This window comes from Suncus etruscus, chromosome 12 (assembly GCF_024139225.1).
Source record: "Suncus etruscus isolate mSunEtr1 chromosome 12, mSunEtr1.pri.cur, whole genome shotgun sequence".
NCBI classification, from domain to species: Eukaryota; Metazoa; Chordata; class Mammalia; order Eulipotyphla; family Soricidae; genus Suncus; species Suncus etruscus.
In genome coordinates this window covers 33,552,825-33,579,625 of record NC_064859.1, presented here as the reverse complement: position 1 = coordinate 33,579,625, position 26,801 = coordinate 33,552,825, and the positions used below count along the sequence as shown (strand labels likewise).

General features: G+C 38.7%; 1 protein-coding gene and 1 non-coding gene across 2 annotated transcripts in view; one reads left to right on the top strand and one right to left on the bottom strand.

Moving 5' to 3' along the window:
• Nucleotides 1–26,801, bottom strand: part of USP34 (ubiquitin specific peptidase 34) — a 265,701-nt gene that overhangs the window by 125,686 nt on the left and 113,214 nt on the right. The window contains exons 25-34 of the mRNA XM_049784720.1: nucleotides 26,355–26,514; nucleotides 21,511–21,637; nucleotides 21,195–21,342; nucleotides 15,821–15,921; nucleotides 15,405–15,614; nucleotides 12,665–12,790; nucleotides 8,556–8,678; nucleotides 8,380–8,463; nucleotides 4,963–5,049; nucleotides 1,569–1,769 (exon numbers count right to left, since the gene is read on the bottom strand). Of these exons, the coding sequence (XP_049640677.1) occupies nucleotides 1,569–1,769; nucleotides 4,963–5,049; nucleotides 8,380–8,463; nucleotides 8,556–8,678; nucleotides 12,665–12,790; nucleotides 15,405–15,614; nucleotides 15,821–15,921; nucleotides 21,195–21,342; nucleotides 21,511–21,637; nucleotides 26,355–26,514 (1,367 nt within the window). The remainder of the gene's footprint in view (nucleotides 1–1,568; nucleotides 1,770–4,962; nucleotides 5,050–8,379; nucleotides 8,464–8,555; nucleotides 8,679–12,664; nucleotides 12,791–15,404; nucleotides 15,615–15,820; nucleotides 15,922–21,194; nucleotides 21,343–21,510; nucleotides 21,638–26,354; nucleotides 26,515–26,801) is intronic.
• LOC126025136 (U6 spliceosomal RNA) lies at nucleotides 2,433–2,539 on the top strand. The gene has a single exon (XR_007501181.1). It is a non-coding gene; the product is annotated as a U6 spliceosomal RNA (small nuclear RNA).

Genomic DNA, 26,801 nt, shown 5'->3' with positions numbered 1-26,801 from the left:
ATAAACAGAGATTACTGTTCTACATAACTCTAAATTTCTAGTAGGAAATATATTGCATTTTATTTATTCCACTACTTATCAAACTTATGCTGACTATAGTGTGATGGGTCAGGAATAGCTATCTTGTTAATCTGGTGTTTCTTGAACAAGAATTAAAGGAGGTACCATTCTATAGTTTTAGAATAGTGGCCATGCTAGTATAGCCAAGGGAGGCAACTGGGAATATTCCTACCACTGATTGGCACAATATGGGCCTGAAAGTTGAATGTTTTTTTTTTTCCCCAGTCTGGGGAGTCTGTTTTAAAGATAAAAAAAGAAAGATTTCAACTAAAAATGTACCTTCATCTTTTTACATCTTCCCTGTTGATTGGTGGAGATGTTAAAAAAGCAAATATTAAGTCATGTGAACCATCATTAAAAAATTCTATGCCAAGAGAAACCCTTTTCAACTTTAATAAAAAATTCTGAGTTCATTATTGCATGTTTTGTTTTTCAGCTAGCTTGTAAATCTATCATGATACACCATTACCCTGGAATGGCAGGGCTGGTATACAGCAAATTCCTCCTCTTAGGTTCTCTCAACCTAGAACACTGACATATGATCTCCATCTGATTTCTGTTCAAAAAAGAATTTTCTCCAAATTTGGAAAAGAAATGTTAGTAGACTGTCTTCCTGGAGGCCTAAACATTAGTTCAACAAGTTCACTTTAAGTTTCTCATTTCTTTCTTTCTTTTTTTTTTTTTTTTTTTTTTGGTTTTGGTTTTTGGGTCACACCCGGCAGCACTCGGGTTACTCCTGGTTCTATGCTTAGAAATCGCTCCTGGCAGGCTCAGAGGATCATCATATGGATGCTAGAATTCAAACCACTGTCTTTCTGCATGCAAGGCAAATGCCTTACCTCCATGCTATCTCTCCAACCTCTAAGTTTCTCATTTCTGATAACCCTACTCTTCTCCATATGTTCTGTAAATCCAGGTCTGATCAATTATCTGGATTATTTCAACATTCAATTTTTACATTTTTATCCCTCCAAAACATACTTAAAACTATTCTCTTTAAAAATTTTTCCTGATGAAAAACCTAGTGTAGCTTGTTTTTCTAAATAGATTTCTTTAACATATTCAGCATATAATTTGGTACGCCCCACTAATAAACTCAGTATTACATTTAGAGAACATAATAAAAATGACTAAAATTAGTACTGGATTTATATATGCATAAGATAAATAAGCAGAAAGTAAAAGCAAACAAACCAATGTATTTCTGCATTTACAATGAATTCAAAAGCATTATTTCATAATTATTAATGTTTCTAATTGAAGGCTTCACTTCAGATAACAAGTCATTTTGGTAAATCTAGAATAGCAGCATCTGTTAGGCACTAATTTATTTTCTTCAATTCTGTTGTAAAAACAAGTACAATCGTTCTAAAATCATAGCCAGAATTAAGTGACAACTTAATGATAACTAATTTATTTTCTTCAATTCTGTTGTAAAAACAAGTACAATCGTTCTAAAATCATAGCCAGAATTAAGTGACAACTTAATGATAACTTCTCTACTTTACCTCTGTTAATCTTGGTATATGAAGACCCTTGGCATGATCACCAGCAGCCTTTCTTGATTTGCCAGGCCAGGTTCTTTTCCTATGGCTTTCAGCTATACCAGACCAGGCAAAAACATCATGGTAAGCTAAATCCAAATCTGATGGATCTACTGCAAACTGGCATATTAACTTCAGCAAGCAAGCAAGACAGTCTAGCTGCCACTGTGGATAAGAAGAAAATGTTACTGCCCTATTTTTGTTACTTAATATGTTCACCATAGGACAAGAAGATAAAAATAATCATATGTATAGCACTTTACTCCATTATGTCATAAAAATTTTGCCAATTTATGGTTAATAAATCATCTAACCTTACACAAATAAACAAAAATTAGCTAGATTGAATAAAACAAATGACACTTGCATTTTAATGTGTTCTACTTAAATATATTAAAATATTGGAGCCAAAGTGAGAGCACAGAAGTACGGTGTTTGCATTGCATGTGGCTGACCCAAGACAGACCTGTGTTCAATCCCTGGCGTCCCATATGGTCCTCAAAGCTGGGAGTAATTTCTAAACACAAAGCCAGGAGTAACCCCTGATCGTCATCGGATGTGACCCATAAACCAAAAACCAAAAAAAAAAAGTAGTAAAGTATCATATATTCTCAGGCTTGATATCTACTTGAAGTTTGTCTCAATTAACTTCAATTTTAATGTACAACTATTGTAAGAAATTCAAGGACATAGCAATAGGGGTGATACACTTGCATTGTATTACTTTGCATTTGTGGCACACAGCAAATCAGTTTGATCCCTAGCACCACATACAATCCACAAATACTGTAGGCCTTAAACCCTGAGCACAGTAAAGAAATATGCCTAGTGCTCGCTTCGGCAGCACATATACTAAAATTTGAACAATACAGAGAAGATTAGCATGGCCCCTGCACAACGATGACACGCAAATTCATAACGTGTTCCATATTTAAAAAAAAATGCCTATCCCACCCCAAAGATAGAGAATAACACTGAACTTTAAACTACTTTTTATATTGAGAGATGAATCACTAATAGAGAATAGTAGCTTACATGAATTATCAGGAATGCTTAGCATTTCATGTACTTACTGACTACAATGGCTTACAAAATTCCTTAAGTTTTTTTTGGGGGGGGAGGGGAGCAGACCCAGAAGTGTTCAGGGGTCACTCCTGGCTCTACGCTCAGAAATCACTGGCAGGCTCAGGGGGGACCATATGGGATGCTGGGATTTGAACCACCATTCTCCTGCATACAAGGCAAAGGCCCAACCTCAATGCTATCTCTCCGGCCCTCTCTTGATTTTTTTTTTTAATGTCAAGGTTGGAACCTGGGACGTCCGCCATGCATGAAGTTTAGAAATTCCTCTCCACTGAGACAAAATCACTGGTATGACAGCAAATATTAGTGATTTTCAGAGTACAAAGGAAAAAAAATTAACACGAGTTCTTATCCATTATATTAAAAACTAAAGTTAAAAATAAATAAAAAATGGGCCCAGAGAGATAGCACAGCGGTGTTTGCCTTGCACGCAGCCGATCCAGGACCAAAGGTGGTTGGTTCGAATCCTGGTGTCCCATATGGTCCCCTGTGCCTGCCAGGAGCTATTTCTGAACAGACAGCCAGGAATAACCCCTTAGCACCGCCGGGTGTAGCCCAAAAACCAATAAATAAATAAACAAACAAACAAATAAATAAATAAAAATCTAAAGTTAGAAGGGCTAGGAAAACAGTACAGCTGGAAGTATGCTTGCTTTGCATGTAGCCAACATGATACCACATTTGGTTCCCCAAAACCAGCTAGGAGTGATCTCTTAGCACACAAATAGAAATAAGCCCTAAGCACTGCCAGTTGTGGCTGGCAAAAATAAAATTAAAATAATAAAAATTGAAATTAGACTAGATTGCATAATTACTAATTAAAATTTTCTGATAAATATTTCCAATCAGCCAAGAAGACATCTAATAATTCTAAGACGTTGACAATATCATAAAGAAATGATATATATGCTCCCCTGAGCCTGCCAGGAGTGATTTCTGAGTGCAGAGCCAGTTTAACTCCTGAGCACTGCTGAGTGTGACCCCCCCCCCCCAATCTATTTCACTGTGGACTAATCACAAGAGCTGAAAAAAGAAATTTTGTAGGTTTTTTTTTTTTTTTTTTTTTTTTTTTTTGGGCAGTGTTGCAGGCAAATACCCTACTGTGGTATCACTTGAGCATCCTGAAAACAAATTTTTGAGTAATGTGTTAAAAGCAGAAATAGTCAAATGAAACAATAAAAATTATTTTTCCAGGGGCCGGAGAGATAGCATGGAGGTAAGGCATTTGCCTTTCATGCAGGAGGTCATCGGTTCGAATCCCAGCGTCCCATATGGTCCCCCATGCTGCCAGGAGCAATTTCTGAGCGTGGAGCCAGGAATAACTCCTGAGCACTGCCGGGTGTGACCCAAAAACCACAAAAAAAAAAAAAAAATTTTCCCCAAGAAATTAAAGATACAGGGGCTAGGGAACTAGTACATAGAGTAGGGCTCTTGTCTTACCAAACAAACAGAGACATAGTTTTAAAAAACAAAGTATCCAAGCTAATTAATATCAACATTAATATGTACTTTATGAAATTTTGAGGAAAAAATACTCTAACTATAGTTCCACGTCATTAATTTTGGCATTCATATTTTTAAGAGTTGACATAAAAATATTAATACATAGTTTGTCTGAATCCTTACATAAGTGTATTTTGTTTTTGCATCCCACCAGAGGTGCTAGGAGTTTATTCCTGATTCTGTGTTCAGTTGTCATTCATATTAGGATTATGATTGAGCAACATCAAGTGCTGGGAATTGAACCAAACTCAGTAATATACAAAATGATAAGCACCTTACATGTCATACTATCACTCTAGCCCCTAGATCAACTTATTAACAGCAAAGTGCTTAACATAAGTCTAACTGGACAGCACCAGAAAAATGACTCATCTTCACAACTGATCGCAGAAAAATAACAGCAGCATATCATCCCAGTTCAAAAGCATCTGGAGCACTTGAACAAATACATAGCCAGAAGACACACCTCCAAACTTCAAGAGCTGACAGCTAACTAAATCACAGAAAACTGTTGCACAGATGCCCACTGAGCCCACACCATTATATAATACATATTGCAATAAGCTAAGTAAAGTAAATTATTTTGTGTCTGTTAAGACTTGAGGGACAGGTAGAAAACTGAGGACAATGTTGGGAGGAAGTAGTTTTGAAATACTGAATACCTGAAGCAAATGCATGGTGTACAACTTTGTAAATCATGGTGCTTAAATAAAGTTTCATAGGAAAAAAAAAAAACTATTTTAACTAGTGAACACAGTCAATTTTTACTTACAACAGTCCAGGATTCCTGCTCTTTAGGCTCCAGAATTCCAGAATTAAATATTTCTAATAATTGTTGAAGACCTCCAGCAGTAACAAACTGTAAGCAATTTTGAAAGTAACAGTAAGAGAAAGGCCGCTACATAATGTAATAAATTTCTGGTTTTGATTCAATAGCTGGATATGTATGCATATATGTAAATACATACACGAGTAAAATGTATTTTTCATTTAGGAATTTACTCATTAACCAAAATAATTTCCATCATTAAGCTTATAACTTAAAGCCTACTTTCAATAATTTTAAAACACTGTGAAAATCTGTATCTTTATATTCTACTAACCATTAGTCCCTGATACCAGAAAGTTCTAACAATATTCTAACAGAGAAACACTAAAAATAGAAGCATTGGACCAGAGTGATAGTATAGTGGCTAAGATGCTTGCCCTGCACAAGGTTCAATTCCCAGCTTCCTATATAGTTCCCTGACCACCACCCAATGTAGTTTCTAAGTAAAGGGCCAGGTGTAAACCTTGAGCATCAATGGGTATGCCCCCGAAATAAACAAACAAAAAATTAGAAGTACCAAGGAATTAAATATTCAGTTAATTACTGATATATATATATATATATATATATATATATATATATATATATATATATATATATATATATATATATATATATATTTTAGAGATGTTGGTCCACACCTGGCGGTAGTCAGGGGGGTTACTCCTGGCTCTGCACTCAGAAATCAATCCTGGCAGGCTGGGGAAATATGGAATGCTGGGGATCAAACCTGGTTCCGTCCCAGATTCGGCAGCATGCAAGGCAAATGCCCTACCACTGTGCTATTGCCCTGGCCCTAGAATATAGAATTTTAAAGCCATTTTTTGAAATAGTGGTAGAGTATCTAATAAGTATATTATGAATTCAAATAGGTACAAGCACAAAGAAGTAAAGCAGGATATCATGTAACAGAGCATAGCAGAAGCATTGACAGGTGTTGGGACAAAGTGGACAGGGAATGTGTATCTTTTGAGGTGAGGTTTGAGTGCAATGAAACTGCACTATGGGGCCGGAGAGATAGCACAGTGGTAAAGCGTTTGCCTTGCAAGCAGCTGATTTGAACAGATGGTGGTTCAAATCCTGGCATCCCCCATATGGTCCTCTGTGCTTGCCAGGAATAACCTCTGTGCTCCGCCAGTTGTGACCCAAAAACTAAAAACCAAAAACCAAAAAAAAAGAAAAAAGAAAAAGAAAAGGAAAGAGAGGAAGGAAGGAAGGAAGGAAGGAAGGAAGGAAGGAAGGAAGGAAGGAAGGAAGGAAGGAAGGAAGGAAGGAAGGAAGGAAGGAAGGAAGGAAGGAAGGAAGGAAGGGAGGGAGGGAGGGAGGGAGGGAGGGAGGGAGGGAGGGAGGGAAAGAAACAAACAAACAAACAAACAAACTGCACTATGTGGAGGCAAACTCCACTTAAAAATAAAGGTATCCCTGATTGTCGGATTTTATAAAGGTCCAGGGAAAGAGATATATAGGAAACATCACAGTTGGATCTTTATCTTCCTGGTAGCATTTTTAACAGGACATAGAAAGGCCAGTTCATAATTGTTTAACCAGAAATGGTGTTGAATGCTAGAAAGTACTTGAAGAGTTTTAGCCAATGCCCAGCAGAGATTACTCAGAGATGTTGCATATTGTTGGCAGAATGAACACATTATAGCACAGATGCTAATTTTCTTTTTCTTGTGTTTGTCGTTAGGAATGTTGTTAGAAACCCAATCAGTCTCTCTACGAGCAGACTGTGTTTGGACTTATATTGGTATTTTCTTCCTGAAATCCATCAGCTCTTTTGTGCATATATATGTGTATGTATATATATTATATATTATATACATATATATGGATCAATCATAGTGCTGGGCAATATAAAAGTTACAAAGGATACCCCGAGATCTCAGGCAACATTTATTTTGATGACAAGAGTAAAATCTAAATCTATTAGCTTATACAAGCTGAATGTCATTTTTAATTTTTGGCTAAAAACTTAGCTGCTTGTCGAGTTCCAGTTGCCTCTGGTTCCTGACAGCCAACTGAACATTCAACTATAACAGTAAGCAGAATTCAAGAGACTGAAATATACAAGTTTACTCTTTCAAAAAGTGTAATGACGGGGCCGGGCGGTGGCGCTAAAGGTAAGGTGCCTGCCTTGCCTGCGCTAGCATTAGACGGACCTCGGTTCGATCCCCCGGTGTCCCATATGGTCCCCCGTGCCTGTCAGGAGCGATTTCTGAGCAGACAGCCAGGAGTAACCCCTGAGCAGCGCTGGGTGTGGCCCAAAAACCAAAAAAAAAAAAAAAAAAAAAAAAGTGTAATGACACCATGACACAAAATAAACCCCCGAGACCTCCTCTAACCCTAATTCTGAAAGGTAGAACTGAGATAAAAAGATAACTCACAATAAAATGAGGAAGAAGTGGTAAGAAAAGAAAAAAAGAAACCCCCTTTTTAAGTCTCTGATAATTGTGTTATAATAAACTAACTCTCACTCTCTTTTCTTTTTTTTTTGTTTTTGGGTCACACCCAGCAGAGCTCAGGGGATACTCCTGGCTATATGCTCAGAAATCGCTCGTGGCAGGCTCAGGGGACCATATGGGATGCTGGGATTCGAACCACCGACCTTCTGCATGCAAGGCAAATGCCTCCTTACCTTCAAGCTATCTCTCCAGCCCCAAGACGATTTTTTTTTTGTACGATTTTTTTTTAACTTATGAAAAAGTTGTCTTAACGCGGGTATATGGCATGCTGAAACTTAGTCCAGCTTCAGGGATGAATGATCCGCCCCTCTCTTACAACCACATCCCATCCAACTGCCAGGCATCATCACTCAGTCCTCAGCTTGTCCTGATTAATCTTTCAGGGCACACAGAGGAGCTCAGTTACCTCCATGCTATCTCTCTGGTCTCAAACTCTCTTGAATGTTTGTAACTGTGTTAGAAGACCCAAATTTCAAATTTTATTTCAACTGCTCTTTGTTTTGGAAAACCACACCAGATGGTGTTCAGGGGCAACTCTAGGCTGTGTTTGGGTGTTTTCATGGTATTTATTGCAAATTAAAAACCATTTTGTCTTAAAAATTTAAAGGCAGGGCCCGGAGAGATAGCACAGCGGTGTTTGCCTTGCAAGCAGCTGATCCAGGACCAAAGGTGGTTGGTTCGAATCCTGGTATCCCATATGGTCCTCCCCTATGCCTGCCAGGAGCTATTTCTGAGCAGACACCCAGGAGTAATCCCCTGAGCACCGCCGGGTGTGGCCCAAAAACCAAAAAAAAAAAAAAAAAAAAAAAAAAATTAAAGGCAAATATTAATATAGCTACTCTTGAAAAATTAGAAATTTTTTTTTATCAATAGTTTATAAAACACATGAGCATACCTTGCAACTCCAGGAATTTTTACTATTTTCCACTTGATCCTCACTTGAATCATCTGAGTCTGGATAAAGATCACTGTAACTTCCCTGTGGGAAAAGCAAAATATAGAGGGTAGCAGCAGAAATCTGAAATTTCACTCCAGAAAGATCACAACATTCAATGGAAATGCAATAAATACCGTTGACTCTCTTCTTATTCTTCTATTAGGTTTTCCTAGTGCTTCAATTATTTCCAAGGCATATAATAGCTTGTGAGCACTCTTAATTTTGAGAAGTTCTTTCCAATTAAGTCCATCATTACTCTTAAAGTAAGCAAAAGAAAAAAAAAGTTTTATTTAAGTGAATTTACTAAGGAAATTGCGAAGTAGAAAAGATACAAATAGGCACTCCCCCACAAAAAAACCCTCAATTATTACACACAAATAAAAAAAACTATAAAGATGTAAAAATTAACTATACAAAAAATAAACTGATAGTTCATTTAAAACATAAATTATCATCAAATTTACAGAAACTCATTTATTAACAGCAGCAAAATACAGTCATTCGCTATCCCCAATAGTATACAATATTCGAAGTTAAAGTCACAGGGACAAGAGTGATAGTACAGTAGGTAAGGTAGGGTGCATCACTTCCTTGCATGCAGCCAACCCATGTTTAATCCTCAACAGCCCATATAGTTTCCTGAATTTGGCAGGAATGATCCCTAGGTGCAAAGCCAGGAGTAACCCTTCAACAGCACCTGGAATGGCACCCTTCTAACTCCCATCCCCCCAAAAAAAACAAAAATAAACAAAACAAATATGACAGATTAAATGTGTGAGCTCTTGGGGCCAGAGAGATAGCATGGAGGTAAGGCATTTGCCTTGCATGCTGAAGGATGGTGGTTCGAATCCCGGCGTCCCATATGATCCCCTGTGCCTGCCAGGGAGCGATTTCTAAGCATAGAGCCAGGAGCCAGCCTGAGCGTTGCTGGGTGTGACCCCAAACCCAAAAAAAAGTGTTAGCTCTTAAGGATTGAAAATAGTAAATTCTGGGGGCGGAGCAGTGGCACAGCAGTAGGGCATTTGCCTTGCATGTGGCTGAGCTAAGACGAACCTGGGTTCGATTCCAATGGTTCGCCCAAGCCAGGAGCGATTTCTGAGCGCACAGCCAGGAGTACCCCTGCACGTCACAGGGTGTAGCCCAAAAAGCAAAAATAAATAAATAAATAAATAGATAAATAAATAAATAAGTAAGTTAAGCTCTGCAATGCTTAATATTAAATCCTATACAAATGTTTAATACAAACTTAGTTATTCTATTTTACGCTTTTATTTGCTTTCTTTCAATAGCATTAAACTTAGCCTGCACAAGTCACATTTAATTCAATTATTTCCTTTGAAGGTTAAACATGGTTTTCTTGAGAGTACCCCTGCGTGTCACAGGGTGTAGCCCAAAAAGCAAAAATAAATAAATAAAGTAAGCAAGCTCTGCAATGCTTAATATTAAATCCTATACAAATGTATATAATACACAAACTAACATGGTTTTCTTGAGCTTTTAACACTAGCAAATATGGTAAAAATGATAAGTTTTGGTTGCTTATTTTTGTTTTGGGGCTATACACGACAGTGTCCACAACTTATTCCTGTCTGTGCTCGAGCAAAACAGGGTGTTCTATATTGGACTCTACTCATATCAGGGTCAGTCATGGGCAAGGCAAGCATCCTGCCTACTGTACTACTTCTTCAGCCACTGAAAAGGATAGTGTACCTAAGAGATCAACAGGCTTCCTATTATTGAACTTAACTGGGAACATTCATTTTGTGTAACCCAACTTTCAGCGCTCTGTGCATGACTATAGATGGCAGAAAGCTTAAGATCTGACTTCGGTTACAGAGAAGTTTTAAAAAGCAGGAAACTTAAAAAAAAAAAAAAAAGACAGGAAACTTACTGTGGAATCTGCAAACAATATAAGCTGACTTTGTCATCAAATTTAGAAACCTTACAAGTCAACTCTCTTCTCAATAACTACAGCATTACCATCGTACCATACTAAAGGCAAATCAGGCTTGTAGATACTAGTTTAATATGATTTTTCAGTGAAGCATGAATGTGTTGTCTATGCTATGCAGACATAGGTGAACAGAGAGCATGGGTCTTCTAATTAACTAGGCAGGCAGAGAACTAAGAGAGAACTTTGAACTTTGAGAGCTCCAGAAAGTAGAGGTCTCAGAACTGACTCTTATAATCCCTCAATTTACTTCCACCTTTCCAACTAGTTTCTTGACTCTGGCTCTATTTCTTGGCTTTTCTATTTTATCCCAGAAAATGTTAAGAGGAAACTGTCCTTCATTATTCAAATTTTTTTAACCTACCCAACAGGAAAACTTTTAAAGGCAAGCATCCATGTGGGCTTTGACCTTTTTCTTCCTGTTCATTTGTCTTGTCAGAAACTTACCTACTCTAGCCCTGACAGGTTTTCTTTTCTCCTGTCCCTTTTTACTTCTCCCACTTGCACTCCTTTATGAGATTAATGAGCATCTCATGATCAATTTCCCATAGACTAATGTTTCTGACAGAGTCCCAGAACTGAGATTTCTGTGTCCCTGGGAGTCTACTAGAGAGAACTGAAAACACATCCAAATATAACTAAGTAAGTATGTAGTTTTCTTTTTCACCTAGGGAATTCAATATTCAGCAACTTTTATTAAGTGATTGACCTTAACTACATTTTCTTTATGTAAATACTACTGTTGACACAATCCTAAGAATTGCTGAAGCGTCAACTGATGTCAGAGGAGCTAACCATCTCTGATAGATTCTATCAGTATGTTCTGTTGAGCACAGATCTTCTAGTACTAGGCAGGGTATGAGAACTACAAATTCATAGGGGAGTCATAGCTCACTTCATGGCTGCACAGAGCACACAGCTCTGTGTGTCCACTCAGTGTAAATCTTGATAGGTCATTCGGGGCCCTTTGCTATACTTGGTCTTATTTCTTAAATTTCTCTGAACTATTTTTTAAATTTCATTTTAATTAGTCACTATGAAATATAATTATAAAGTTGTTAATAGTTGAGTTTCAGTAGATGTTCAGAATACCCATCACTCCACCAGTGTTCATTTCCTGTCACTACTTTCCCCAATTACTTTCCCACTGTCCCATCTCCTCCCCCACCTCTTAACTACTTATCCCTGTGCAGACACTTTTTTTTTTGGTTTTTGGGTCACACCTGGCAGCGCTCAGGGGTTACTCCTGCCTTTTATGCTCAGAAATTGCTCCTGGCATGCTCGAGGAACCATATGGGATGGTGGGATTTGAAACACAGTCCTTCTGCGCCTAAGGCAAACGCCTTACCACTATGCTATCTCTCTGCCCCCCCCCCCCCCCCCCCCCCGTGCAGACACTTTTATCTCTTTTGGTACCATAGTTTTCAACACCATTACTGAAGGGGTATCATGCACATGAATTTACTTCCTTTCAATTCCCAGTTTTTGTCCAAAGTGATTATTTCCAACTATTGTTATTTTCAAGATGGTCTCTTCTCTTTAAGCTACAATGTTAGAAATTCCTCCTGGAAATAGCTGTGAATCAAATAAAATTCCAAAAAAGAATTTTCATACCCAATTTTTTTTTTTTTTTTTTTTTTTTTGGTTTTTGGGCCATACCCAGGTGTTAATTCTGGCTGTCTGCTCAGAAATAGCTCCTGGCAGGCACGGGGGACCACATGGGACACTGGGATTCGAACCACCACCTTCGGTCCTGGATCGGCTGCTTGCAAGGCAAATGCCGCTGTGCTATCTCTCCGGGCCCTACCCAATATTTTTAAATTACTTTTGAAAGCAAACTTCTTGATCAAATTCTTACTGCAGAAGACCTGGCACATCTTGCAGGTCCTGCCGGAGCCAGTCAGAAAACTGCTCTAACACCCCAGAGCCACATAGGAACCTCTCTAGCTATTTATCATCCTGGTATGCATCTCTGACTAAAATAATACTCAGCTGTGCTGTTTTGGGGATAGACTTTTTTGGGGAGTGGGGGGGGGGGGGTAGTGGCTGGAAGACAAGCATTACACTCAGCAGTGTCCAGGGCTTACTTACCCTTGGCTCTGTACTCAGAACTTACTCCTGGTGGTGATCTGAGACCATTTTAATACCAGGAATCAATCAGGTGAAGTTGCATGCAAGCCAAGAGCCTTAACCTCTATACTATTTCTCTGGCCTTTCTCAAGATACTGATTTATCAACAACCCACAACTATCTATATCTCACACAGGAGGGTAGAAAATTTGTTGAAATTACCTGTTCATCTGAAATATTCTGGAATGCCATCAACATATTAGGACATGTAGGAAGAAGCATCAGTAACTCCCATACACGTCTGGACAGATTTTCTGCATGAAGATGAAGTTCTTCACATTTTAAACTCTACACAAATAAAAATAACTACTTATCAACACAGATCAGTTTTTTAAAATCCAAATTTATGTTAAATTTTTGGCAATGGTTTTTAAATGTTTCTAAAACATTTTCTGAAAGAAAATAAAGACAACCACTAAGGATAAACAGTTTCCTCAGAAAACTTTTAAAATGAAAGTGAAAATATTTTCTAAAACCATAAGACAAATGTTAATATTAACATCCATTTCCTATAGTCAAGTTACTTTAAACTTAGAATAATAAAGACTTGGTGAATTAAATCCTTGACTTTATACTTGTAAAGAGTACATCTAATTTTTTTTTAACTAACTGATCTATTTTATCACCTGTGGCAGAGTAAAACTAAGAACAAAGTAAACAGTTATTTTAGGGTTTTTTTTTTTTTGGGGGGGGGGGGGTTGGGGGCTCTTTAAAACCAGAAGTGCTCATGGCTCAGGACTACTCCTGACCAGCTCAGGGGATCATATGGGATGCTGGTGATTGAACAAAGATTAGCTATGTGCAAGACAGATGTCATACCTGCTATATCATCTATCTCCTCCAGCCAAAGCACATGATTTTAGGGAACCTTTTTACCATTCCTAATTTAAAATTTGAACTAAGGACATGGGTGAAAATTCTCTTGTACAATAGAATTTCTTTCTTCTTTGTAAGTAAGCACCCAGACTTAAAAAAATCTGAACATTGCCAAAAAAGGTTAAGTGTAGGGGGATTATGTTTATGTTATTATTAAAAGACAATACAATTAGATTCACACAGTTAAAATCTGTCATTTAGTTTTGTGATCTCTTTCAAGGTTGGACCAGTCCTTTAAAGAAAATAATGCCAACTCAGCAAATTTTCACCAGACGTAACATATTTGCCAGAAATAAAAATCCAGAAAATTCCTATCAAGAAATGAATAATTCACCTCTGGCACAGGCCTCAAGTAGATTATTACCAGAGCTTTGTAAGTAGTCCTTCTACAATCTACCATTGGATGTTTCTACTGACCCTCTATAGCAGGGGTGGCAAACACGCTGCTCTCGGCCAAAATGAATGTGGCTCTTTGCCTCTTATAATTATTTTGTATACTGTGACTCTGCCAAGTTTGGATTTTGTTATGTTGCTTCTAAGGAGGGACCTCTGAGGAGAGATCTCCAAGCGCATAGTCCCGCCCACAGGCTGCGCCATCCCATCTCCCATCACTCAGAAACAATTGCACGGGCCAGCAAGAAATGATTGAGTGGGGCCGGGCGGTGGCACTAAAGGTAAGGTGCCTGCCTTGCCTGTGCTAGCCTTGGACGAACCGCAGTTCGATCCCCTGGTGTCCCATATGGTCCCCCAAGCCAGGAGCAACTTCTGAGCACATAGCCAGGAGTAACCCCTGAGCGTTACCGGGTGTGGCCCAAAAATCAAAAAAAAAAAAAAAAGAAATGATTGAGCTACGCGAGGATGATAGACTGAAATCTCTTTTGAAGGAAGGCCATGTTACTTTGTGGAGAGCTGTGCCAACTGAAAAATACCCATGTGTAAAAAGAGCCGCTCTCAAGCTGCTGTCTATGTTCTTGTCAACATACGTCTGGGAGAAGCTGTTTTCTACTTTGAAACACGTGAAATCAAAGCACCGGTCCATTCTGACTGACACTCATGTAAAGGAACTGCTCCGAGTGGCTACAACTGAATACAAACCTGATTTGCAGAATATTACAGAAAACAAAAGATGCCAGAAATCTGAGATTATCACCCCATCACTCCAACAAGGTAACAAAAAACACCTGACTGAGCATGTTATATTATGTGTTTAATATATTATTGTTAAAATTATATGCTTTTGTGTGTTTGTCTGTTTTGGCAGGTCACTGCGTGGTGTAGGCTCTCTGACTCTCACAGTTTAATAATGGAAATTGAATTCCACTCAGTATGTTTAATGCTCTACACTCTACTAATTTATTCTTTTGTAATTTCTAGTTCTTTTAAATTTTCTTTTTTTTTTTTTTTTTTTGTGGTTTTTGGGTCACACCTGGCAGTGCTCAGGGGTTATTCCTGACTCCAGGCTCAGAAATTGCTCCTGGCAGGCACAGGGGACCATATGGGACGCCGGGATTCGAACCGATGACCTCCTGCATGAAAGGCAAATGCCTTATCTCCATGCTATCTTTCCGGCCCCCTTTTAAATTTTCTTATGTAAGAAAGTTAAAGTTTAAGTGGAATCATATTAGGCAAGTTACTGCTGTCTGCTCACTCAATTGTCCCTTTATATACATTCTAGATTTCTCTAAATCTTTTCTGATCAAATGACATATAAATGGGCCTTTATTACCAGAACCTGAAAATATAATGTTTCTGTCTTAATAGATATCTCTGCCAGAAATGGTAAGTTTATTGTAAAGTATTGGTTATGTCCATTATCTGTCCTCAGTACTATATTTGATGAAGAGTCTATTCTGATTCTTACATTAAAACAATACATACAATAACATGCCTGAATCATAATAAAGACCTCAATGGCAAATAAAGTAATCAATGGGTTCAAAGGTTTTATGAAGAAACTATAAAGAATATTTTCTGCACAACCACAAGAGAAAATAAAATACTGAGAGTAGGAATTTTATATAATCACCTCACTATCTTCCACTGCCACTTTCCCTGTGGGTGGCTTAAATGATGCAAGCATCTCTAATAAATCAAAGAGTGTAGTCAAGTGAGGTTCTTGTAAAAGCAAAAGCATTGGAATGTTGTCCTTCTGAGGGGGAGGTAGGCAAGATGCTGGTAGCTGAACACCTTCCCCTTTCCGTTCTCTCCTTGGGGCACCCAAAGATACGAACACCATCTATAAGAGGGAAAAAAAAAAAAAAACCCATCAAATTAGAAATATCAAGTTAATAGGTTTCCAAAACCGATAAGAATAAAATAGCTTTCCTGACAATTTTAATATAAAAAAAAACTTTAGATTTCGAACCATGTCTCAGACTATTCAACTATAACGTGATGACCAGCGATAAAGTAGAAGACTGAAACTCAAATATTTATGTGTACCTGCATATCCTTAAAACCAAGCTCATGAAGTGCTTTTTCATCATAATCTGTTGTTAATTCATGTCCAGATGAAATCATTCTGACGGGTCCCATGAGGCCTCCTTTAAAAAAATAGCCAAACACAAAAGTTATTTTATATGTGGGGATGGAGTGGGTTGTGGCTGAGGGGGAGATACATGATGGACCAAGGTGGGCACATCCAGCTGTGCTTAGAACTTGCTCCTTTCTCTGCACTCAGGAATTACTCCTGGAGGGCTCAGAGGACTATTAGGCATGCCAAGGATCAATCCAGATCAGCCACATGCAAGGCAAGCACTGTATCTGCTATATTGTTTCTCCAGCCCCTATTTAATGGGTTTTTGATCATGCAAAAGCTCAGGGGCTAGTCCCAGCGTAGAATTTGAGAGACCATGCTAGGGATCCAACCAAGGCTCCCTGGAACCAAAGTCAGGGCCTACAAATATTGGTCATGTGCTCTATCATTTAAACTACCTTCTTAACCCCTTAAACAATTATTTTTAAATTAATGCAGAATATTTCATCAAGGGGCCAGAGAGATAGTACAGTATTAGGCCATTTTCCTTGCATGCAGCCAATCCAGGACTGAGGAGTGGTTCAAACACTGGAATCCCCTATGGTACCCCGTGCATGCCAGGATTGATTTCTGAGCACAGAGCTAGGAGAAACCCCTGATCGCCGCTGGCTGTGACCCAAAAACTAAAAGAATATTTCATCAAAATAACTACATAAAAAATAATCAAGTATTCAGAAAGGAAAAATAATTTTGTGTTCTACAAAGGCAAATGGAATCTTAAAATTATTCTTCATCAGAGTCAGGGGTAATAGTATAGTGGGTAGGGCAATTGTCTTATACATGGACAACCAGGCTTTGATCCCCAGTACCATATATGGTACACCAAACAATGGCAGGTGTGATCCCTGAATATAGTATAGAGCAAGGAATAAGTCATGAGCACCACCAATTATGGTACCCAAACCAAAAAACATAAAACAAAGATTTGTAGTGCAAACTATTTGCAAAGAAAGTGAAGAGGGGCCAGAGTGGCAGCACAGCGGTAGGGCATTTCCTTGCATTCGGCCAACCTGGGATAGACCCAGTTTGATTCCCTGGCATCCAATATGGTCCCGAGCCTGCCAGGAGCAATTTCTGAGCGCAGTCAGGAGTAACCCCTAGTGACAATGGTGTGGCAAGAAAGAAAAAGAGAGAAAGAATAAGAAAGAAAGATAGGGAGAGAGAGAGAGGGAGAAAAGAGGGGAGGGGAGGACTTGGAGAGATAGCATAGCAGTAGGGTGTTTGCTTTGCAATAGGCTGACCCAGGACTGACAGTGGTTTAATTCTAGGCATCCCATATGGTCCCCTGAGCCTGCCAGAGGTGATTTCTGAGCACAGAGCCAGGAGTAATCCCTCTGAGCGCCATCAAAAACAAACAAAAAAAAAGAAAAGAAAAAGGAAGAAAAAAGCAAACAAAGAAAACCCTCTAAGCACAAATATAATCTTTATATATCAAACTATCTTTTTGTTTGTTTTGTTTCTGTTTTTGGGTCACACCCAACGATGCTCAGTTTCGGTGGTGCTCAGAGTTTATTGCTGGCTCTGAGCTAAGGGGTCATTCCTGGTGGTGCTGGGGGGGTCATACAGAATGCGGGCGATTGGGGCCGGAGAGATAGCATGGAGGTAAGGCATTTGCCTTTCATGTAGAAGGTAATCAGTTCGAATCCCAGCATCCCATATAGTCCCCCGTGACTGCCAGGAACAATTTCTGAGCATGGAGCCAGGAGTATTCCCTGAGCACTGCCGTGTGTGACCCAAAAACCACACAAAAAAAAGCAAAACAAGAATGCTGGCGATTGAACGTGGGTTGGCCGCAAGCAAGGTAAATGCCCTACCTGTTGTGCTGTCACTCTGGCCCCCTAAAGATTATCTTACAAGGTAAAAGAAGGCAAAAATTTAGGTCAGAATAATAAAAAATAATTTAAAAAATCAGTTAAATAACTACAACAGCATCAACAGTATGAATTTATCATAACAGAGCATTAAAAGGGAAATGGCCAATATCACCAAAACGTATTTAAATCGTAAAAGGGGGTCATGAGCGGTGGCGCTATAGGTAAGGTGTCTGCCTTGCAAGCGCTAGCCTAGGACAAACTGATATTTAATCCCCCAGTGTCCCATATGGTCCACCCCCCCCAAGCCAGGAGCTATTACTGAGAGCATAGCCAAGAGTAACTCCCGAGCGTCAATTGGTGTGGCCCAAAAACAAACAAAAAAAGAGTAATTAAAAAGGGAGACTTAAACCTGGGCCAGAGTGATGTACAGTGAGTAGGGCATTTGCCTTGCAAGAGGCCAAACCAGGTTGCATCCTCAGCATACCATATGTCCCTGAGTCCCACTAGGATGCAGAGTCAGGAATAATCCCTAAGTACTTCCAGGTCTGGCCCTCAATCAAATAAAATAAATTACCTAAACTTATAAAGACAAATAAATTAGAAACAACTTCTGGAGGCCCAGAGAGATAGCACAGTGGCGTTTGCCTTGCAAGCAGCCGAACCAGGACCTAAGGTGGTTGGTTCGAATCCCGGTGTCCCATATGGTCCCCCGTGCCTGCCAGGAGTAAACCGGGAGCAACTCTGGGTGTGGCCCAAAAACCAAAAAAAAAAAAAAAAAAAGAAAAGAAAAAAAAGAAAAGAACTTCTGCATTTCTCTGTTGAGGCATGTTAAATCGATACTAAGAACAAAGGAATGATAAAAAGAAGAAACCATCACAAATTGACACAGAAAAAATTTAAATATACTACTGGTAACTATAACCATCAAATATATCTTCCAAGCTTCAAGACAAATTTCTAAATATAATACTTATTTGGAGAAAAGGGGAAATAGACTTTATAAGAAGATATACATAGAAAGAACATTTTCTTTGTAAGAAGGGGTGATATGGGCCCCGAGAGATAGCACAGCGGCGTTTGCCTTGCAAGCAGCCGATCAAGGACCAAAGCTGGTTGGTTCAAATCCTGGTGTCCCATATGGTCCCCTGTGCCTGCCAGGAGCTATTTCTGAGCAGACAGCCAGGAGTAACCCCTGAGCACTGCCAGGTATGGCCCAAAAACCAAAAACCAAAAAAAAAAAGAAGGGGTGATATTTAAGGCAGTACTTTATATGCTCCCATTGAAGTGAAAAAAGTCTATCAAAATGACACAAAATGGGGCCGGTGAGGTGGCGCTAGTGTCTGCCTTACAAGTGCTAGCCAAGGAAGAACCGCGGTTTGATTCCCCAGCGTCCCATATGGTCCCAAGCCAGTGGCAATTTCTGAGCGCTTAGCCAGGAGAAACCCCTGAGCATCAAATGAATGTGGCTCCCCCCCCCCAAAAAAAAAGACACAAAAGGTTAAATCAAAATAATTTAGATTAAAAATATGGAAACTTTTGAGGAAGGTTGGGCGAATGGAAAAATATATGGAAACAAATAAATATATTAATATTATGCATTCTGCTTACTACTAATATCTTGAAAAATTTGGGGGAAAGGAAAAAATACTCATTAAAAAATAAGAACCTGGGACCGGAGAGATAACATGGAGGTAAGGCATTTGCCTTTCACGCAGGACAGCAGTTCGAATCCCCCGTGCCTGCCAGGGGCGATTTCTGAGCACAGAGCCAGGAGTAACCCCTGAGCACTGGTGGGTATGACCCAAAAACCAAAAACCCCCGGGTGTGACCCAAAAACCAAAAACCCCCGGGTATGACCCAAAAACACACAAAAACACAGAACCTTTTTAATTTTATTTTATTTTTGTTTGTTTTTGCTTCACACCTAGTGGCTTACTCCTGGCTCTGAGGCTACTCCTAACTCTGTGCTCAGAAACCACTCCTGGAAGGCTTGAAGGACCATATGGGATGCTGGGAATTGAACCTGGATCCATCCCAAGTTGAACACATGCAAGTGCTGTGCTATATCTTTGGCCTCAGAACCTTTTTTTTAGTCTTTGGGTCACACCAGACTGTGCTCAGGAGTTACTCCAGGCTCTATGCTCAGAAATTGCTCCTGGCAGGCTCGGGGGACCATATGGGATGGAGGGATTCGAACCACCAACCTTCTACATGCAAGGCAAACCGCCTTACCTCCATGCTATCTCTCTAGCCCCTCTCAGAACCTTTTATAACTTAAAATTTTATTTATGAGGGATGCTTAAAAATAAGAAAAAAGAAAAAATATTATTTATTGTGGCCGGAGCAATAACACAGAAAATAGGGCACTTGCCTTGTATTATGGCCAGCCCAGGCTCAATCCTCAAGGTCCCATATGGTCCCTTGAACCTGCCAGGAGTGATTACTGAGTGCAGAGCCAGGAGTAACCCCTGAGCACTGCCAAGTGTAGTCCCAAAACAAAAGAGAAACAAACAGAAAAAAAATATTAAAAAAAATAGAGGTCAAAGCGATAGTACATGGGTAGGGCACTTGATCTGGAAACAACAGAACTGGGTTTGATCACCAGCAGCCTAATGTTTTTTGAAATCACCAAGAGTGATTCCTGAATAGAGCCAGGAATAGCATGGAGCATAACAGGGTGTAGATTAAGAAAAAAATAAATAAGTAGATAATAGTTTTCTGAGAAAACGAAGGGTAAGAACAAAATGAACTCAGAAGAAACTAACTTTTGATATACCCCACATGTGAATTGCCTAGGAAGATCATCTTCCAAGGGGAGAGTTATTTCTTTAATCAAGATAAAGTCAACTTCAGCTTACCCAGTCAACTTGACAAAATTGGGAAAACTTCAATTCTCTTTTTGAAATTAAAATGTACAAAGTTGGGGCCAGAGAGACAGCATGGAGGTAGGGCATTTGCCTTACATGCAGAAGGACGGTGGTTCAAATCCCAGCATCCCATATGGTCCCCTAAGCCTCCAGGAGTGATTTCTGAGCATAGAGCGAGGAGTAGCCCCTGAGCAATGCTGGATGTGAACCAAAAACCAAAAAAAATTAAAAAAAAAAAAAAAAAAGTACAAAGGTAAGAGATGAATATGAATCAAAGTCTTTAAAAAAGTAAATGTTCAGAGAAGAGGGGAGGGGTTCTCAGAGTCATCTCAGAACTACCTAAACTTACCTGCCCTACCTAGTGCCTCATTTGCAGAAAGAAAAGATTTACTCCACTCTAGAAAACTATCTGATTTAAAAGGCCAAAGAGAATGAACCCAACTCCTAGTGGCATCTGAGGTTACTGCCCACCCTTTATTGTTCAAAGTCTCCCAGTGGGGAGGAATTGCCCACTTTGGGAAACACTGATGTACAACAACACCCTAAGGAAAATCAAAAAATAATCGAATAAACTATAACATTTGAACTGTTGAACTTACCAGGAAACTCTCCCTTTCGGCTGTTTTGACCAAACTCTTGAAGCTGAGCTTGTTGATTTATCTGTTCTTTCTGTAAATTTTCATACCAATGAGTTACTTCAGCCCTAAGATCTGCTACCTGGTCACTAGGATACATTTCAATAGTCATCTGAAATATGAGATGCAACCAATTTAAAAATACAAAAAAAAAAAAAAAAAAAAAAAAAAAAAAACCCAAAACCAAAAACCAACCAAACAAAAGCAAGCCAAAATAACAAACCAAACATTTATTTTAACTGGGAAATATTATCAATTTGGAAATTTAAAACTGTAATACCTTGTCAGGAAGTCCTGCTGGCTGGCATACAACCCTTAGAGGAAGGGACTGTTTGTCGCTCAGGGCTTTCAAATGACTACTAATACCAGTGCCTTCAATTTGCCACTGTCTAAGATGATAGGCAAACCTACAACACATAAAAATAAAACACACATTGTATATTTTACTTTAAATTAAAAATCCAGATTTTTAGTACATTTCAATTTAATCTACAAAACAAATTTAATAACTACATTGGTAGTTGTGGTGAAGGTACATTAACTTTATATAACAAAGTGTAAAAATTAACATTATTATTATTAGTGCTATCCTAAACTATAATTAGAAACAGCATAAACTTAAGTGTAAAGGTAAGTGCTCAGAACAAAGCTTTAAGAAAAATTTCTAATATTTTACTGCCTCAGTCCCAACCCTTATTTTCCCCCATCTTCCCAGGTAGGTGCAGCTCATGACATGAAGCTCACCACATAGAGTGATAAGTGCAGTTAGAGAAATAACTACACTGAAAACTATCATAACAATGTGAATGAATGATGGAAAAAGAAAGCCTGTCTCAAGTACAAGTGTGGGTGGGGTGGGGAGTAGATAGATCTGGGAAATTGGTGGTGGGAATCCTGCACTGGTGAAGGGGGGTGTTCTTTACATGACTGCAATCATACAACTACAATTATATTTGTAATCACGGTGTTTAAATAAAGATAATTTATTAAAAATATAGATGGTACTCAGGAGACCAGCCTATATAGTACTGGGGGTTGAATCCCGGTTAGCTGAATGCAAGACAAACGCCTTAACTCTGTATTATCTCTTTGTCACCACTGTCCCCACCCCTCCACCCACACAGTGCTCAGAGCTCACTCTGGTTTTGTGCTACTGACCTGGTTTGTGGCCTATAGCTTTCTGAGGACCGAGTTAAAGCTGACTGGACATGGGCCGGAGAGATAGCATGGAGATAAGGCATTTGCCTTGCATGCAGGACAGTGGTTCGAATCCTGGCATCCCATTATGGTCCCCCAAGCCTGCCAGGAACAATTTCTGAGCATAGAGCCAGGAGTAAGCCCTGAGCACTGGTGGGTATGACCCAAAAACCAATAAATAAATAAATAAATAAATAAATAAATAAATAAATAAATAAATAAATAAATAAATAAAGCTGACTGAAAAAAAAATTGCATAAGAACTTAGAGTGTGGGAAAGAAAGGAAAAAAGAGCATTGTCTAGTAGTGGACATACTCTGTAATGTCTGAGGCCATAATTCCAAGCCCTGAAATGACTACAAACAAAATTCCTTAAAATTCCTAACTCAGCCACCCCTCCAAAAAGAAAAAAAAAATTTGTTCTAAAGATGATGATGTAAAGATGTACAGCATGAAGGATTAAATAACTCCAGTAATTGAAACAAGTTGTCAATCCTCTATTTCATAAGAGGAAAAGCAGTGAATATTTTCCATATGTAAATATATTTTAAGAAATGGAGGCTACCAAAATTTGAGTGATGAATCTATGATTACAAAAATTGTAAAATAATTATGGAACTAAAATTTGAAGAGAGGCAAACATGGGGCCATAAGCAGTAGGGAGTCTGCCTTGCACGTGCTAACCTAGGATGGATTGAACCTCGGTTCAATCCCCCGAAGCATACCATATGGTTCCCCAAGCTAGGAGCAATTTCTGAGTACATAGCCAGAAGTAACCCCTGAGCGTCAATGGGTGTGGCTCAAAAACCAAAAAAGAAAGGAAAAGGAGGCAGACAGATGACACTCACTAAATATTTGTAACTCTCTTTAAGTTTATCTTCCTCTTTTCTTAGTAAAGAGCAAGAGGAAATGAACAAAAGGAGGAGAAGGAAGAAAAAGAGTAGAGAGAAGAAAAGAGAGAATTGGGAGGGAAGAGAGAAAGAAGGGAAGGAGAGGAGGAGACAGGGAGAGGGAGAGAGAAGGAAAGAGAGAAGTAGAGAAGAAAGAAGAGAAGGAACGAGGAAAGGGGAGAGTTCTCTTAATTTTCTTTCTTCCTTCTTTTCTTCCTTTGTTTGCTTGTTTTTATCCATACCCGGATACCGGGAGTTACTCAGGAATTACTTCTGGCTTTTGGGATGCTAGGGATCTAGGTTGGTCACATGCAAGGTTAACATCATACCTTATGATTACTCAGGTCCCTAAATATTCAATGTTTTAATATTTTTTCTAACTTCTACTTGCCATTTCACAAATACCTATATCAATTTAAAGCAAATATCAAAACTGGTATAAACTATGAATAGTACAGATTTGGGGGATGTGGGTTTGTTCATTTTTTGCTGTTGTTTTTGCTTTTAGGACCACACCCTGTGATGCTCAGGAATAACTCCTGGTTTAGCACTTAGAAATTGATTCTGGCTCGAGGAACCATATGGGACACTGGGGATCGAACCAAGGGCCATTTTGGATCAGCTGCGTGCAAGGCAAACACCCTACTTCTGTGCTATCGCTCTGGTTCCTTGTTCACTATTTTTGTTTTGTTTCTTTGGAATATTTTTGACTTTCTGGATCACACCCAGCAATACTCAGGCATTAGGAGTTGCTCCTGGCCATGCTAAGGGAACCATATGAGAGTCTAAGGGCAAGCAAGAGCTCTACCACCACCTGTTATCTCTACAGCCCTAACTAGAAAACTATTATCGAAGAATAATTTTTTCATAAGTAATGTAATGTAATGTAATGTATATGTATGTATGTATACATAAATGTAGACATAAATAGAAACTAAGACTAAATGCTAAAAGATTATTTTAAAACTTATTTCTTTTTTGGTTTTTCGGTCATACCCCACAGCACTCAGGGGTTACTCCTGGCTGGCTCGGGGGACCATATGGGCCAATGCCGGGATTCGAACCACTTCCCTTCTGCATGCAAATCAATGCTTTACCTCCATGCTATCTCTCCGGCCCCTTAAAACATTTTTTAGTTTTTAAAACATTTTTAGTACAGCGGCTAAGGCCTTGCGAGAAGCCAACCCGAATATGACCCCAGGCATCCCATATAGTCTCCCAATAGTGTCAGGAGTGACTGCTGAATGCAAAGCCACGAGTTACCACTGAGCACTGCTGGGTGTGCAACCCTCAAAACAAAACAAAACAAAACAAAACAAAACAAAGCCCCATTTTTAAAAGTAACTATGTTAAAATACTGTTAGGACTATGTAAAAACAAAGGGTTGGAATCAATTTTCTGATTCGGTGGTGGTGGTGAATTTTTGGGTTTGTTTTTGGACTACACATGGTGGCGCTCAGGATTACTATTGGCTCTGAGCTCAGAAATCATGTGCTCAGGGAACCATTTGGGATGCCAGGGATCAAACCCAGGTCAGCCATGTAAGGCAAATGCCCTACCTGCTGTGCTATTGCTCTGGCCCTGATTTGTTGATTTTTGACCCTGTCAGATAAAGAAAATATATTATAAGAAGATATATAATTTCAATGAATTATGGGATTTCTGGTAGAAAGAGATAAATTTCATTTTCTGTATTAACAGTTCAGTAACTTGGGCTGAAAAGATAGCACAGTGGTAGAACATTTACCTTTCACACAGCCACCTAGGATGGACCTATGTTTGAGTAATTTCTGAGCATAGAGCCAGGAGTAACCCCTGAACGCTGCTGGGTGTCCTCCCGCAAAAAAAAGTAGTCATTAAATTTTAAATAATAAATATGTATTACTTTTCAATTTATTTAAGATATATATGCTTACTTCTGAGTTGAGGCTATATGAACTTTTTGTGCTTGTAAAGGATTCCCTTAATACCGTCTTAAAATACTAGGAATTAGGGGCCGGAGAGATACCATGGAGGTAGGGCATTTGCCTTGTATACAGAAGGACAGTGGTTCAAATCCGGGCATCCTATATGGTCCCCGAGTCTGATAGGAGTGATTTCTGAGCGTAGAGCCAGGAGTAACCCCTGAGCGCTGCTGGGTGTGACCCAAAAACAAAAACAAACAAGCAAACAAACAAAAAAAAAACCACTAGGAATTATTTAAGTGGATTTTTAATACAATGTAATCCTATCAATATAAAGAATTTTGTAGTGCCTAATGTTTTAAGATATGGGGGCCATGTTACTTTTGAAAAATAAGTTTTATTAATTATTTTTGTATTTTAATAAAATAATTAATAACTGCAAGATCTTTTATTATCAAGCTACAATGTTGCAAATTTACTAACTGTAACCATTTAACAGTTCTTTGTATTTTACATTTACTCATAATGATTTTAAGAAACAATTTCTTAAAACTATCTAATCACCTTTCAATTCAGTTGATCTATTCATAAATGTTAATTTGCTTTATTGCTGTATTACAGTGTATGTCTAAATTATAGATATTCATTAACATAGAATTTTTTATGTTTCCATAATAAATGGAAATTAAAAATTAAAATAGTGACACCTAGTCTAGGAAGAAAAAAAAGCAAATAAAACAAATGAATCAACTTGATTCAATTATGAGAGATTATCTGATGCTGGTGAGTTCTAGTGAAACTGGTAGTGGTGTTCTGTCTTTTCAATCATAATATTATTTTATTTTTTTATATTATTTTCTTGAGAATTTTGTTTAAAGATTCATGCCCAGCTTCTCAAAGTCTAAAGACTTTTTAATGCTCTGTAATTCTTTTTGTAAACCTACATTGACAATTCCTCATTGACATGGCACATATTCAAAATAAATTAAATGGAACTTGATGCTTCGCCTTAGAAAGCATATTATGCTTTTACTAACCCAAACAAAACCTTCAGTTTAATTTCAAGAATAATTTTGGACATGAGAGCATTAAGTTATATGCTTTTTATTATTATAATATTGTTTAAAAATTACCTCCTCCTAAAGGCTTCCAGATGAGTCTTGAGCATAAGAAGTCCTCTTTCTATAACTGTGAGACTGGAGTGTGATTCCTGTTCAAGACTGCTAGAAGCAATCATAAGGCTCTCCATACATTTACTAATAAATTCTTGCTCCTTCTCCAAACCTGTTTTTCCTGAAATCCAGATGTTTAGACATGTACATCAAACTTATTGAACTGCAGGTTAAATGAAAACTGTTATTAAAAAATTACCTCTATGGGGCCGGGCGGTGGCGCTAAAGGTAAGGTGCCTGCCTTGCCTGCGCTAGCCTTGAACGGACCGCGGTTCGATCCCCCGGTGTTCCATATGGTCCCCCAAACCAGGCGCGACTTCTGAGCTCATAGCCAGGAGTAACCCCTGAGTGTTACTGGGTGTGGCCCAAAAACCAAAAAAAAAAAAAAAAAAAATTACCTCTAGGGGG